Genomic DNA, 15,736 nt, shown 5'->3' with positions numbered 1-15,736 from the left:
CCATTGGCTGCCTTAATCAAGGGGGGTTAAAAAGTCAATTTCATGAGAAGGGTGCATGAATTAAACGTGCAAACACATTTTATAGTCATCATAAGAATGTTTTCCTGTCCTATACAAAAATGTCAGCAACTCTCTCGAGGGGGATCGACCAACTTCACTTTTATCGGCTTCGGGCCGACCTAAGATGATAGGAGAAACCATTTAATTCTTCGGTAAAAGCAGAAGTATCTGAGTTTTCAATATATTTCCTCAAATAGAATAATGGACCACTGACCATCTACGCATTACATTGCTTTATTAACGAATTGAGATATTTGTGTTGTAGGTTTTTATGTATACTAGGTTGCAGGTGTTATTGGTATTTTCCCCTCTGAAATACCAAGATAATGACGTAATTTTTCCGGTAAAATAGGGTGTGGCGTGGCGCACGTCCCTACGTGCGGGGAGGCGCTATAAAGGGTTGTTTTCCACTTTGCAAGCTAAACAAGCTCCATTTTGTGAGAGCCTTTCAGAAGACAAAACACGTCGTCCCAGTGAAAAGGGAGATTCAAAGAACAAAAAAACAAACAAATAAATTTGACCAGTCGATCGCTAACCAGTTATTATCCGAAAGGAAAGGAAATCTTATCGTATGTCCGCTATCCAGAACCTCCAAACTTTCGGTAAGACATTTCAACCACCTCTGCTAACGCGGGGTCGAAAATGTGGGGGGAAGGGCGCTTGCTAACGTTAGCATTTGCAAACATTTTGACAACGTTTCAACTAAATATAGATAACGTTTTGATTTTCATGTTCATGAAACATTGGTTAGTTATCGAGAACATTTTCCTCACGACTAGAAGTACGTTATATTAATAACCAACGAACGTCACCAAAAGTCTTGCTAACAGCCATCCGATTTCAACTAGGCCTAAGTTAATTTCCTTGTTTAGGCCCCAACACGGCTTTGTAGCCTGTATCAAACTAGTCTATTGTAGACACATTGATCAATGTACAATAACGTTACCGATTCCGGAGAGTAACTCGTTCTTACTGTCTGTAGTTATAAACAATGGACATAGTATGAATGTACATGTTTGCCCCAATCTGTCTGCAATACGACTTTTGTCGGGAAGGGCTTTGTGGTAATGTAAACTCTTAAGGGCAAAGAGCCAGGTACTATAGTCCCGCTGAATTGTGCTTCTCTAATATTCATGACTTCCTTATAATAAAAAAAAAACGTTTTGCCAGAATAATTGACTATCTGGACAGTGGCGTTTTGCTTTCTCCCGTGTCACTAACCTCAATTCCGGATAAATGTAGATCTGCGCAGATGATCCACCCAATCTTGGTTGGACCATTTTCTAAAATCTTATTTCCATGTAATTTGTCGATGAGCGTCCTGCGCAGGGTTTTGCTTGGTTCCCGAGCCTCGTGGCTAAGACGTTACGTCACCAGTTCATCGGCCTCGATCTTTTGTTAGCTAGGTCAAACCACTACCATTTTAGTTCACTTTAGGTTGCTTCTTTGTATTTTTAGCTGTTTGTTTTTGAATGATGTTTTTAAGTTGTGTGATTTGTTTTTAGACCCATTTGCTGATGCAACTAAGGGTAATGACAGGCTCCCATCTGGGACTGACGACTACATCCACATAAGAATCCAGCAGCGTAACGGCAGGAAGACTCTGACCACGGTCCAGGGCATAGCCATTGACTATGATAAGAAGAAGCTAGTCAAGGCCTTTAAGAAGGTATGTTATGGCAACACTAGTTGATACACTAAGCAAGATCCATGTTTTGTTCTACTGGCTGTTTGAATAGTTCTGCTTTGTCAACAGAAATTTGCCTGCAATGGGACAGTGATTGAGCACCCAGAGTATGGGGAAGTGATTCAGCTGCAAGGTGACCAGCGCAAGAATATCTGCACGTTTCTGATTGAGGTAGGCTTGACTCTTGTCGCTGCTATTGCACCCAGTGTATACTCCACACTTGTGAGTACTAAGTGGTCATGTGTCATGGCCCCTACAGAAGGCTCTCGTAGAAAGCCCCTGTTTGTAAATAGTCTCGCTGTGATGGTAGCAAATGTTCTGTGACTGTAGTTCAAAGTTATTTTGTTGAATGTCACTTCTCCCCTCATCCCACTTCCAGATTGGCCTGGCGAAAGAGGAGCAGCTCAAGGTCCACGGATTCTAGAAGCTTTCTGCAGCCCCCTCTCCCCTGGTCCTGATACTTCCCTCCCCATGTGCTGCAATCACTGCAGCCCCTTTAAGCTAATGATGAATACCTCTGAATTGAGACACTTTAATACCAGTTTAACTCCCCTCTCAGATGGGAGCAGTCCAGTGCAAACATGGACAAATGGCTTGACGGATGTGGGATGAGTGGTGGTTTAGTTTTTTCCTTTAACTTTTTTGTTTGCCATGTGAAGGGCACAATTCCATGTAACACTTTGTTTTGTACGAGTTTCAATAAAAATGATCAACCGCCACATGCGGTATCCTGTGGTGGTGTGGGATTTTGGCGGGGGGGGGGTTGGGTCGGGTCGAAGCCCTTAACTGCGGTTCCAATGTATTGTGGCTCTTCCTGTGTCCAAGGTTATGGAAGAATGCTGCAGAAGTTCTGACCATCGCAGCCCTGTCTCCCGTCTGAGGCGAGTTTGTGCTTCCTTTTAACAAAAAAAAGTTGAAATATGCATACTTTTCTGACGCTGTAATACTACTTAGATTTTATTTAAATTATAATGAAAAGGGTACTGCTCTACCTGGTTGTCAGATGACTGGTGTTATGGAGCAAGTCTGCTTAAATCCATGTTGGGATTGACACCGAGCTACCAACTAAAAATGTAGAGAGGGGGTGGTATTTTATTGAATAAATATTGAAATTGATGTCTTGTTTCATGGGGTACAATTATTTGTGATGCGTGGTGTTTGCAATGGCATACCACTGAATACAAAATGACTGCACCACACAATAGTTTGATATGCCTATGATGATTTGTCCAATTGCTGTGTTTAAAAATGGCAATCCAACTAACCGCTTATTGTACAAGACATGGTGTCTTGTGAGGAAGTGTCTTTTCATACTAGTGCTGATGGATGTTTTACTTGGCGATGTTGTAATGTTCTACTGACCTTTGAATGCACTGACTGGCTCTGGATTAGAGCTGTCAAGACACAGGTTCAGCCAGTGTATTGACCTAGGTCAGCAGAAAAATCTGACTCAATACATTGGGGGACATTTGTTACATGATTAAATATGGGTGCCGTTTGAGAACTTCCCAAAAAGCTGCAAATCAAACTTTTGGGCTCCTGAGTGGGATAGCGGTCGACGGCACTGCATCTGCAAGAGGTGTCACTACAGTCCCTGGTTTGAATCCAGGCTGTACAACATCAGGCCATGCTTGGGAGTCTCATAGGGTGGCGCACAATTGTCCCGGGGTACGCTGTCGTTGTAAATAGGAATTTGTTCTTAACTGACTTACCTAGTTTAATAAATAAACGATATCCATGTGGCATCTCATTGATCTAAAGAAATGTCCCTCCCCAGTTCCTGTTTCTTCCTTTGTGGCAGTGGGAAATAGTCTAGTGCTGCATGGAATTACTTGTTCTCTGTGCCTGTGCAGACACCATCAGTTCATTTGATGGTATCTAACGTTACCTCCCACCATATGGGGAATTCCTATGACAGTACCAACAAGCCAGTTATTCTATTGGTTATCACTGCTTTAAATCAACAATTTGTTTCCCACATCTGTTTTCTCATAGTACTTTGCCATGTCTTTTTTTTTTTTTTTTTCAATGGGAAGACATTTTGGACCTGGTGGTTTTCATGATTTAGTCCTTTAATGTTTTATGTGTAAAGAAAAAACAGTTAAGACACAATGAGAAAAATCCTAGTGGAGCGGTAGCAAACACGGCATACAGCTTGATAAATAGTCAACGCTATATTTCTGCCTTCATGTGATGCTGTTTGGACCTGCCAGAGGCAGACTGCGTGACGCAGCTCAGAGACGCCAAACCAATGTGTTATACTATGCATTTTCACTAGGGGGCACTATAACAGCAGACAGTGACATTGTTTTCTCTTGTCTTGAGAGTGTGTGGTGTTTGAGGCACACAGTGTTTCAGCTTTAATGTGAGTCAACTTGGCTATAAATTTTCATATGAGAAAACGGAAGGGTAGAACTCAGTGGTTAACTATAGACTTCTGTAGCTGTCTCTATCAGCCTCAATACTCAGTGTTTACAAATGGTCTTGAATTGTTTCTGTAATTTCCAAATTTCTCCTATCCATATTTTTTATCTGCTTTGGGTTTCACATTTTCAACACCTACATAGTCAAATCACAGACACCAGGGCCTTTCCAGTGTATTATGCTGCGTTCGTAACCCAGCTGGAGGTGGGAATTCAACAGTTGGATGCATTCACGAGCTTTGAACCCGTTGAGAAACGCAGATTGGCTAATGGCTAACAAGCTGTGTAAACCATAAACTAAAAGTACAGCTATCTCTTGTAAACAAATTATAGTGTTAAAAAACATTAATAAATTGCTTTTTCGAAATTATGTTTTGTTGTTGCATTTGCTGAAAATGCTGTTATCAGGGTAATTTCCTTAGTAGGTGATGTCAGAGGTCAGCATGGAGGAGCTCAGGATGATGGACGAGTTTCCCACTAGTAATTACCAGTTCAAGTAGATTTTCCCCAGTCGTACAGTATGTGGTAAATTGCCACTTCCCACTTGGTTCCGAACGCAGCTTTGGAGTAGGTGGAGGAGAAGGAGGAGGACAATTCCATGGTAACAGAGTGATGCTGAGACTCACTGTTTTACTTTAAATTGTGAAAAAGGTCTAAAACAAACCATACACCTATATGCAGAAGTCTACTTTTAACAGTTGCCTCTGAAAATTGTACTAAAACGCAATTACTTGATTGTTTGGTAACAGAATGACAGTAAAATCTCCGTCAGTTTTATGTGAACATAAATATCTAAATATCTAATCCGAATTCAAATTCAAACATGTCTGCAGAACGAATTGGGTGTCAGCTGTGATATGACATGTTTTAACAAATCTAACGCAGTGGTAAACCTTAGCGCTGGCGATCGTGCTATAGGTTAATACAGAAGTTTATGGGGGAGTGTTAAATATTTTTGCTACTTTCACAACCGGAATTATGGGTGCAGCAGCTGTCGGTGGTTGTGGGTGTGTCAAGGCTTGACACCTCACTGGCCAATCAGAACGTGCTCCATGGATAAATATGTGGTTGCTTCAAGTTGTGTATTTCCAGTCTTTTATGTATTGCATCAAGTCCAATTAGAATGCTAGTACGTTAGCCTGCCCCATGCATTGCTTCAATATGGAAATACTGTACATTGTTAAATATAGATGCTAGACGAGGGGGAAAAACTCCCTTTAACATGCATTGATGGATCAACATCTAATCTGATAGCATTCACACTGATATAGGGCCTAGGCCTACTGTAAATTGCAGTCTGGACATGAACATGCCAAACAAAGTCAATAAGCAAATTTACATTTACTAGGCTGTTGATGAGGCCTAAAAAGAGAGTGTATAATTCGAATCAAATTTGAATAAAAAACTAAAGAACATGTATTAAATAGGCTGTCTAAATACAGTTACAGGCACCATAATTGCTCCCTGTGGGCGTATAAAACAGACACATCCAAACATATTATTTCACACGAGCTGGACAAAGATACAATATAAAGGCAAACATAATGGAACTCAATTTCAGTTCATATTTGCACTTCTCCAGAAATAGCAGACAAAATTGCATTGCATTCACGCTTTTTTTTACGTTTTCAACATAAACCCATGGGCAGTGAGTGACTCTTTCTAATGAGTAAAAACAATATATATATATCAAATTAAACAAAAACAATCTGTTTTCTCAAACAACGACAATATTTATAAATAGGATTGGTTCAGAAGCATGATATCGTAATTCACCTCTAGTTCCGTGAGCATAAGGCAATGTGAGCACACACAGCCCTAAAGGCGTCTGCTAGGCGAATATTCCCTAAAGACCTTCTCTTGAAAAACAAGAAAAAGGTGGCAATATTACTGTTGTTTGTCCCTCTTGAGCCACTGTAGCAACAACATAGCCAGAAACACTTCCTCAAAAAAGTCTGAATTAATCTACGATAAATCAAGAAATCTGTCATTCATTTGGATGTCTTTGCCAAGGTCTTAGTCGTGCAATTTTACATCATAACTAAGATGTTTGGTGCAGTATTTCTTAAGTGAAAAAATGTGCATGAAAACTATCTCTCTTGTTGAATGACAAGCAACACTTAATTGAATAATCCAGTCCATACTTCCCACTCCTACTAGGAGTAGTACTGTTGACCATTCACCGATAAAGGGGCATAGACTTTGGCTACTGAACCTCAATTTGCCTCAAAAAAAAATTGTGTGTGCACGAATAGCCAGAAAAACCTCTGCCAAACCCCAAAATGAACAAAAACCTCTCAAAATGTTTCTATAATATATGCGCAAACTGTTTTGACTGGGAATGCCATTAGTAACCCTAACATGTAATCCATATTGCTTAAAAATACATTTTTAAAGTATGTATAACAAAAAAAAAGTAAGTTTTATTCTCGGTCACAATCTTCAACCAAAGCCTAATATTAGATAAAGTGAAAGTCCATACCTAATCCAAGTTGAGATCTTGTGGCAGGACTTGAACCTGAGTAGTTCATGCTTGAAAACCTACAAATGTTGCTGTGTTGAAGCCGTTCTGCATGCAAGAGTGGGCCATAATTCCCCCACAGCGATGTGAGAGACTGATCAACAACTACAGGAAGCATTTGGTTGCAGTCATTGCAGCTAAAGGTGGCACAGCCAGTTATTAACTATAAGGGGGCAATTACTTTTTCACACAGAGGATGTTGCATAACTTTGTTCATTAAATAATTAAATACGTATCCATTTCTTTGTTATTTGTGAGCTTCTGGATCCCTTTATCTAATAATAGGTTTTGGTTGAAGATCTGATAACGTTCAGTATAAAAAAAATATACAAAAACTGAGAAAATCAGAAAAGGGGCAAACACTTTTTCACCGCACTGTATTCCTCAGCCTACTTACCCCCACACATAAACCCAATTACTCACACTCCCCCCAGCCCTGTCACCCTATGCCCTAACCCTAACACCCACATGCCAATACCCTAATACTGATACAATCATGTACAGATACAACCATATCCTATCTCTAAATGCCCTATTTGTTACTCAATTCCTTTGCCAATACACCTCATCCCTATTACTTGCCAATCTCAGCCCTGTTACCCACTTTCTTTAGGCCTTAACCTGATCTGCCGTTGTGCAAGAGAAACTTAACAAATCTAACGACATTCAATATTTGTTAAGTTATTACACTAATTCAGTTTATGGGTCTATACATGGCCAATTCCCCCTGACCATCCCTGATTTAAGCATATGTAAAGGCTCATGGATAATGGTCAAATCTGTACGATCATCTTGATCAACTATATCCATAACCCAACACACCTTTTCAATTTACTGAAAAAATAAGTAATCTCTACTGAACTCAACTCTACTTTTTATTTTATTTTTTAACTTTACTGTACTCTCCTGTGCTCTACTGCAAATGTGGTTTGTTACTATTATGTTTTCAATTCAATTGTGTTCATTCTGTTACCGATTTGGTAACAGAGTGACGTTTTTAGTCACTTAATAATGAATCAACTAAATTGATATCAGTTAAAGCACTAACTTATTGGTAGGTCTTCCTTTACTTGTTACTTCTGTGTACTTTTATAATCCTCCCTCCTCATCAGATAGAAATGTGAAATGCATTAAAGATATGTGAGTTTTTGGTAACAGAATGACAAAACACTAGGTAATATTTCTTAAACTTACAGAAGGCAAATAATCTCTGCAAAACTAAATATAAATATTGATATTGGCATGGATTTTTCTTCAACATTATTCTGTTTTGATGTATTTCTAATACCATTTAAGGATTTTTCTAGTAGATTATTTTAAGGCCCCTTTTCCATCTTTGAAATCAAAAGTTTTTGCTTATTCCTAATATTTTGGATGGAAAAAGCTTGAAAAACATATCTATGCCTCGATTTCCCCTATATATAGAGCCGTAGCTTAATGTGTTAGTGCTCATGGGCCCTTTACATGGAAATGACTAGTAGTATCTGTGAAGCATTTTGGATATTGCCTTGTCATATTCTTGTATCAGTATTCCTAGACCTTACCGGTTGGTCCACCATGGTCTTCTATAAGGCCAAGCCAACCATAAAGTTGAGGTTACGTTTTTAACTTCACATGATGCCTATGGGTCCTTTTACATGGAAATTACCAGGAGGAGAAGAGAGCAGATCTCAGTCAGAGATAGCTCAAATTTGAAATGGCAGTGAAAGGTGAATGTTTCCATACAGCTGTTACACAGTACACTCTTAGAAAAAAAAGGGTTCCAAAAGGGTACTTCGGCTTCCACTTTCTGTCGAAAGGGTTTTATATGGAATCCAAAAGGGTTCTACCTGGAACCAAAAAGGGTTCTTCAAAGGGTTCTCCTGTGGGGACAGCCGAATAACCCTTTAACCATTTAAGGTTCTAGATAGCACCTTTTCTTTCTAATAGTGTAGGTAGTGTAAAGTATAGCACAGAGAACTTTTGACCAACCTTTACATGGCGATACTTCCTCATTTCCCGACTTGAAAGACAACACGTCTTCTAAACTAAAATGTCTAGTTTGAATTTAGAAAATGCTCCATTAATAAATCAAATATTTGTTTTTGCTCCATGAAGTAATCAAGCAATGTGTATGCCGCCATCTAGTCTATTTCAAATCTTCTCATTGATCGAGACAGGTGAGTGTCATCATGATATGCAGCACTTTGGGGTGAACACCCACCTGTCTCAATCAATGAGAGAAGATTAGGAATTCAGATATCACCAACTGTCCCTTCCCTTACATTCAATGTGACACCATGTTCTTGAAAATAACAACGTTGTAGATGTCCGTGCCTCCAAACTAGTCGCCCAGCTTAAGGACCAGCTTGTTTTGTTAGCTCTGGAGTTATTGACTGCTACAAAATGTTTGTGTGAGCCATTAAGATTGTCTCTGAAAACTGCTTAAACGAGGACACTTTTTGGCGTGGAAAGAAGTAGTTTGTCACAGGAGGGTGACACATTACCAGTGATTTGGCTGAATTCCTAGGGCCACTGCCAGCCATAGGGTGCTTGCTGCTATGTTGAGGGCCCAGGGCCCCAACCCTCTGGTCAGAGAGTGCCATGAGTTGGGTGAGCAGGCTCACCTCTAGGTGTAAGGGAGCGGCAGGAAGTCTGAAGGAGGAGGACTAAACAATATTCACACTGACATAGTTTGGTCAGTATCGCCAATATTCAAGCATTAAAAAACACTCACCAAGTGTCTTGCTATTAGTCTTGCTTTGGCACTGTAGATGTCTAATCTGGTATTGTAATTTCCAATTTATGGTAGGGTAGCCCTATAATACTTACACGGTCAGATCCAGTATTTGGTCACCATATGCACATACAGTGTATTTGATATGGATTCTGAAGTCCTCCGAATACAGATCCTAGTTCTGATAAATGATAAATAGTTCTGCTAGATGACATTAAGCGTTAAAGGCTGGCTGGGTTTCGAGCTGAGCAGGTAGTAGCAGTCCCACAGCAGCTTTTCATCTAGGTATTATCAGCGTTCGGGCACACTGCACAGCTATGGCCGCGGGGTTCAAACCAAAGGTAATTGGCTTGAAGAAGATAAACCATCTGGTCTTTAATTGTCACTGATAAAATGTGTCCTTTTAAGTGGCTTACGCCTGTGATCTCTGCTGTGTGATCCAGAGTGTATCTGATTTACTTTGAGCTGTGTATTATATATTTAATATACATGCTCTGCAAGGAAAGCAGAAATACTGTAGATTCTGCTATGTTAAGAATACAAAATACACGTTGTATACACCAAGGCCATCATTACGATGATACTGCTGATGAGGATGCATTGATGATGATGATGATGATGATGATGATGATAACGATAACAACCCAATGGTGCAGCCACTTCAGATAAGTTAACTCTCTGATTAACAGGGGTCGGGGTGAAAGACAGATGCTTCTCACCAGCTCTGCTCAGCTCCCATCCTTCACATCTCGTGATGACATATAGGGATGGGAGAATATCTTCCACCTGCAGCTTTTGCCAGGCAAAGGCAAAAAGGAGAGAGTGTGAGAAACGCCAGAGGACTCCAGGGACACGGAGTCCAGAGTGGTTTTGTACTCTTTCATGTCTTGCTTTATTTTCCCCTCCAAGTTCATTTGATTATTTTCTCAAAGAAAAAGCATTTGGCATCTTAGGCATGATCTTGTCAACACAATAAAGCTGTTCCTCTGTTGGGAATATTGTGGCCTGGCCAAACTGCCAGCCACATTCAGAATTCCCTAACATCACCGTGCAAAGCCTCTTAGTGCCATGGCAACACAAGAGGCTGTGATTTGGACCGAGTTCGATATGTGGATGTGCTTTGTAGCCCCTCCGTTGATGAATGGGATCATCTCCTGAAAGGCCTTACAAAGTTGTGTAACATTCTCTGCTGCTGACTGAGTGCTTCTGTAGCTCAGTTGGTAGAGCATGGCGCTTGTAACGCCAGGGTAGTGGGTTTGATTCCCGGGACCACCCATACGTAGAATGTATGCACACATGACTGTAAGTCACTTTGGATAAAAGCGTCTGCTAAATGGCATATATATATAAAAAGTCTATGCTGGCTATTTTAACTTGATTGTTTTTGCGAAGAGCTGACAGACTGACAATACACATAAACACTTTTTTGAGTATTAACTATCAACTACTGTACCACACACACACGCACGCACGCACGCACGCACACACACACACACACACACACACACAATGAGGCTGAACTGAACTGAGGTTGGGCCAGGACAGGTGTCTGTTCCATTTGTTTCAGGGAACGCCAGACCAGGGGTGATGAGTCCAGACAGGCCTCCATATGTAGCCCTCCTCAGAGATTCCTAATGAACTCCCCAAGGTAACAATTAGGCCCCACTCCTTCGTTCTCCCCTCCCTCTATCCCCTCCACTGGCCCTACTCCCTGGGGGACTGATGACAGCAACACCTGGGTTTTGATGGGTGCAGGGTAGAGCCAGAAAAATTGGCTCTGTCTCTCCTCTCCACTTTCATAGCCGATGGGCAGAGGTGAGCATGTGACACAAAATGGCTGCCGTGTATCACCCAGCTGGGTGCTACAAATGGATGATGGATGTGGGAAGTTACCCCACAGTGAAAACCAGTGTTTCCCCCAGAATAAAGTGCTTTTGACGCATAGTGAGAAGAGCTAACCTATAGAAATGTAACCCATTTCTCGCTGTTATTTATTATTAAGTGTGTGTGAGTTCAAGGGGAGGGGGTGGGGGGAGGAAAGATGGGTTGAAGGGCATCAAATATCCTCCCCTGGCGAGCGATTTGAAAAGGACAGGAGTTTTCACGGATAGCGAGACAAACACATCCAGTCAATCAGTAAGTTCACACGCAGGATATGGTTTGTGCTAGTGCCTGTGTTTTCTTTGTCTGGAGGCTAGCGTGGGCCAATGCCAGGACAGTTCTAAGCTGACAGCTTGATGGAGTGCAAATACGCCTCCAAAGTTTTTACAGTTTTTACAGCTTCTCTGGGATTGTGACCCATTAATACATTGGCACGGCCATGTATCACTTTGCAGTGGAATGCTGTCGAGCCAGAATGATGGATTTATAGACACCTCACTTATTGGTTCTAATGGAACGTAATCACAAAAACAGTGGTATGACTCACAACTCACCTCTGACAAGCAGGGAAAATGACTGTTGTGGTACATGTTGCGGTAGAGATCGGGGTACATCTGAAATCTCTTCAACAGGGATGAATCTGTTGTAATAGCCTTATTTCAAAGTCATAAAGGTAAGAGGACTTTGGTATCACCATTAAAGTTACAGCTGAACTTGTAGAGTCACTAAAGAGGTATTAATTCAAGGTGATGGAGGCCTAGTTGAGATTCTGCTACAGGGTTGAACAGTATGCTAGACAGAAAATTGCATGTTAAAATAAGTGGCTCTTTTGCGATATAATCTAACCAAAAAAGCACTTATCGAGCCATGTCTTAGAACAAATTACTACAATTTATGACCAAATTAAATGTCTGAGAAGGAAATTATTGGAAATATTTATTATGGGCTAAAGTGGATGAGGTAATTGACCAAGTAGAGGGATTATGAAGAAAAATCACATCTTGTCTGCAGCAGCTTCACCAGTATAGAGATAGCAGTGCAGATAATGAGGGATTCAGAAACCAAGCGCCAAAAATGTATTCTAAACCAACAAAGGGTTGACCTTTTGGTTCAGTTGCTGTGTCTTCGGCCAACCTTATGGCCAGCCTTGGCCTCCTTTTTAAAGTGTTGCCGAGATAACACCGTGAGACCTTCAATGTCGCTATCATTGAAGCAGAGCGACTTATTTCGTGACAGAACCATTTGTACGGGTGGTTTTTCTTTCCTGTGGGACAAATACAGTATATCTAAGTGTTTCACCATTAGGCCTTAACAGAAAGGCTTCCTCAATGCAACAGTGTAAATTGGTAGGCCGTTGCTAATCTAAGTTAAAAAACAAAATAAAAAATTGAAAGTATTATATTGTTTAAGTCCTCTCTATCTCTTTCTGACGCAGTTATTAGCCTAAATCTGCTCTGTATGGTGTCTCTTGTCATCTTCATCTATGTCTACTGGTTATGATTATGGTCCGCAAGAACTTTGCACTTAGAGGTCAATTGCCACAGCCTATACTTTATTGAAATACTGTGTTCTATAACTACTTCTACAAGTGAGAAGATCGACATACCAATTCCCAAGTGACCATAACAGCACAACAGCATGGCAGACCATAAGAAAATGAGAAACAAATGCACATGATAGAAAAGTGTTTGAATAAAACAACCAAGCTCCGTTAAGAATGGAACAAATGAAACACTCACAGCCTCATCTGAACCTGCCCCCCCCCACACACACACACACGGCCCCTGCAGCTATTGAGACGTTTTAGCAGGAACAAGATAAAGCCCTCCGTGGCCGGCCACACCTCTGGCCCAGAAATGAGCTGCAGGCACTGGGTCTGGAGTGGGCCCAGGCTCCCTGCTACTTTCTCTTTCTCTCATATAACAGGCTCCACATCAGCATCCCCTGCATAAGCCAGGAGGGTTTAGGGAGTGGTAGTGGTTTCCATACTAATGTTTTTCTTGGTTAAATTATGATAATGGTCAAAAATAGGAAGAATTTAGAGATGCAAGCTTAGGAGGATGTAATGCCAGATGGAATGGCAATGGAATTGTCCCCTGACTTATGCGTCAGTGTAGTGCAGCAGCAACTTTAGCGGTCTGCTACAGTGTTTTTTTGGAGCAAGAAGCTTCCCAGCTAACAACAAACGTTCCCACAACTTTAGCTGTCTGCTACTTAGTGTTTTTTTTGGAGCAAGAAGCTTCCCAGCTAACAAATGTTCCCACAACTTTAGCTGTCTGCTACAGTGCGTCTAATTGTGGCAAGAAGCTTCCCAGCTAACAACAAACGTTCCCACAACTTTAGAGAACATTCTCTTTAGAGTCTCATTAGGCCATTAACTAACATTAATGAACATTAAGGAATGTTCTCGTGATGTGCAAGGAATGTTTCCAAGAGACAATTCCCTTAAAAACCCTTAGCCTACAATTTCCGCCCCCCCCCCCCTGCGGAAATCTAATTAACGTAGTAAAAAAATCCCCATGAAAATCCATCTGTTTAAGCTAGATATCTGTTTTTATGCATGGGCAGCATCTCAATCCACCGCATATCACCCTTACACATCTGAGGAGCTAGAGAGGTGTTTGTCAGACCATGAGACATCCCAAAAATCGATCTTCTCACAAGAATGTCTGTAGCATCACAAACACCATTTTTTTAAAACATCTTTTTTATATACCTTAAGGCGTCTTACAGTTTGAAATTAAATAGCTAAATTAACCTAGGTATGACCATCTTAAAATAACTCAATATGTTAGCTTAGAACCCTCCTCGGCTTAGACTCTAGAGCAAGGGTGGGCACTCCAGTCCTCGAGGGGCTGATTGGTGTCACACTTTTTATCCATCCCCAGCAAACACAGCTGATTAATCAAATTGCATTCTAAACTGAAGATCATGATTAGGTGATTGGAGTCAGGTGTGTTAGCCGGGGCTGGGGCAAATCTGTGACACCAATCAGGCCCTTGAGGACTGGAATTTCCCACCCCTGCTCTAGAGGGATAATTATTCATGTAAAATAGAACTTACCCAGAACGTGGTTGCCATGTTCTCAGAATATAAGATATCAATGTTCTAGACACTTTTCATAGTAACGTTGCAAGAACATTCATGTGTCCAGTTTTCTGAGGGTTAGGAGAATATTCCAACAACGTCCCACCAAACATATACGGAACATGGTTGACCATGTTCTCTGGATATAAGATATTAATGTTCGAGACACGTTTCAGGAATATTTCTGTGTATCAGTTGTCAGGATGGTCCCAAAGAAACGTTCTACCCCAGAAAAGTTACATGACACATCGTTACCATGCCAATCAGGGTGAACCACTGATCCAATCATAGCACTTTTTCTGTTGGCCTGGTTAGGAACACTCACAAACAGTGCTTTTAACATAGTGTTTTCAATTTACATATTTGATTACATCATGCGTGTTGTTTTAAATAGTCATTCAGATTCAACATGTCCTCACCTGGAATTTGAACTCACAACCTCCTGGTTGACAGTACTCTGATCTCCCCCACTACACCACTGTCAGGAATCACTTAATATGAAAATTCTCATCATGGAATTGATTCTTATTTCATCAATTTAAGAGTTTTCTGTATAGTTGACTAATGTTAGTGGGGCATGTTAACCTGTTTTAATGATACTCCTGAATCACTAGGATCAATAAAATAGTTTTGTTCTTGAATGTACTTTTGACAGAGCTGAGATGTATTTGAAAGTGCTTTCACCCTATTGCTTACACCTATCACGTTGTTTCAACTCCATACGTGAGAGAGGAGGGTTCAGGGATTATTTTGGACAGGGCCTAACTATACTGGCCCAATAAGCACATGTCCTAGAAACATCACTTATTGGGACAGTGGTTAGGGTGTTCATCCTTGGTGCTAGTGGCCTGGATCTGAGATCCTCTAGGGCCTACTCTAGTCTCACATTCCTAGCACTATATGTTAGTCATTATTTGGCAACAGTTACAACACACCTATCTGATCTAACAAAACATTTAAATGAGTTTCTAGCTAGGTCACTTTCATCCCAATCTCAAATCAGCTATTTAACAATTGAGAGTGAAAATCGGCGACTGTATGGCAAGAACCTGGACTGCAAATATACTGGCACCATTTTAGCTTGGTCTCAAAGCTAGCATAATAATTATGGGGGTTTCTCTTCTGTTTGTGCTCATATTAAATCTAGACAATAGTGAAACATCGGATTCTTGATGCAGCAAAGGGACTCCCCTGCACAGTTTAAACCCACAAACCAGCGGTAGTGTCGCCGTTGTCGTGCCACCGGGGGCTCCATGGACACCGCAAGAGTCACTCATGCAGCACCTTTCTATTATTTCCATGAAACTAAAGTTCTTACGTTTCATCCCAATTCATTTGCCTCTCTTTGAATACATGTTTCA

The 15,736-nt window shown here is 40.9% G+C and overlaps 1 protein-coding gene across 1 annotated transcript; it reads left to right on the top strand.

Moving 5' to 3' along the window:
* Nucleotides 1-464: 464 nt before the first annotated feature.
* On the top strand, nucleotides 465-2,863 carry LOC118365212 (eukaryotic translation initiation factor 1). Its single transcript, XM_035747228.2, has 4 exons — nucleotides 465-662; nucleotides 1,566-1,729; nucleotides 1,817-1,918; nucleotides 2,127-2,863. Exons 1-4 carry the CDS (start codon nucleotides 632-634, stop codon nucleotides 2,169-2,171), a joined length of 342 nt encoding a protein of 113 aa, XP_035603121.1. The 5' UTR covers nucleotides 465-631; the 3' UTR covers nucleotides 2,172-2,863.
* Nucleotides 2,864-15,736: the final 12,873 nt, after the last annotated feature.

Source organism: Oncorhynchus keta, chromosome 32 (assembly GCF_023373465.1).
Source record: "Oncorhynchus keta strain PuntledgeMale-10-30-2019 chromosome 32, Oket_V2, whole genome shotgun sequence".
Lineage (NCBI taxonomy): Eukaryota > Metazoa > Chordata > Actinopteri > Salmoniformes > Salmonidae > Oncorhynchus > Oncorhynchus keta.
The sequence above is the reverse complement of the archived record's forward strand: the minus strand, read 5'-3'. Positions and strand labels throughout refer to the sequence as shown.

Bases quoted from the DNA above. Each gene is read 5' to 3' on its own strand.
- LOC118365212 (XM_035747228.2), top strand. From the start codon at position 632: ATGTCCGCTATCCAGAACCTCCAAACTTTCG. The intron at 663-1,565 runs GTAAGACATTTC...ATTTGTTTTTAG, and splicing joins CCAGAACCTCCAAACTTTCG to ACCCATTTGCTGATGCAACT. The intron at 1,730-1,816 runs GTATGTTATGGC...CTTTGTCAACAG, and splicing joins TAGTCAAGGCCTTTAAGAAG to AAATTTGCCTGCAATGGGAC.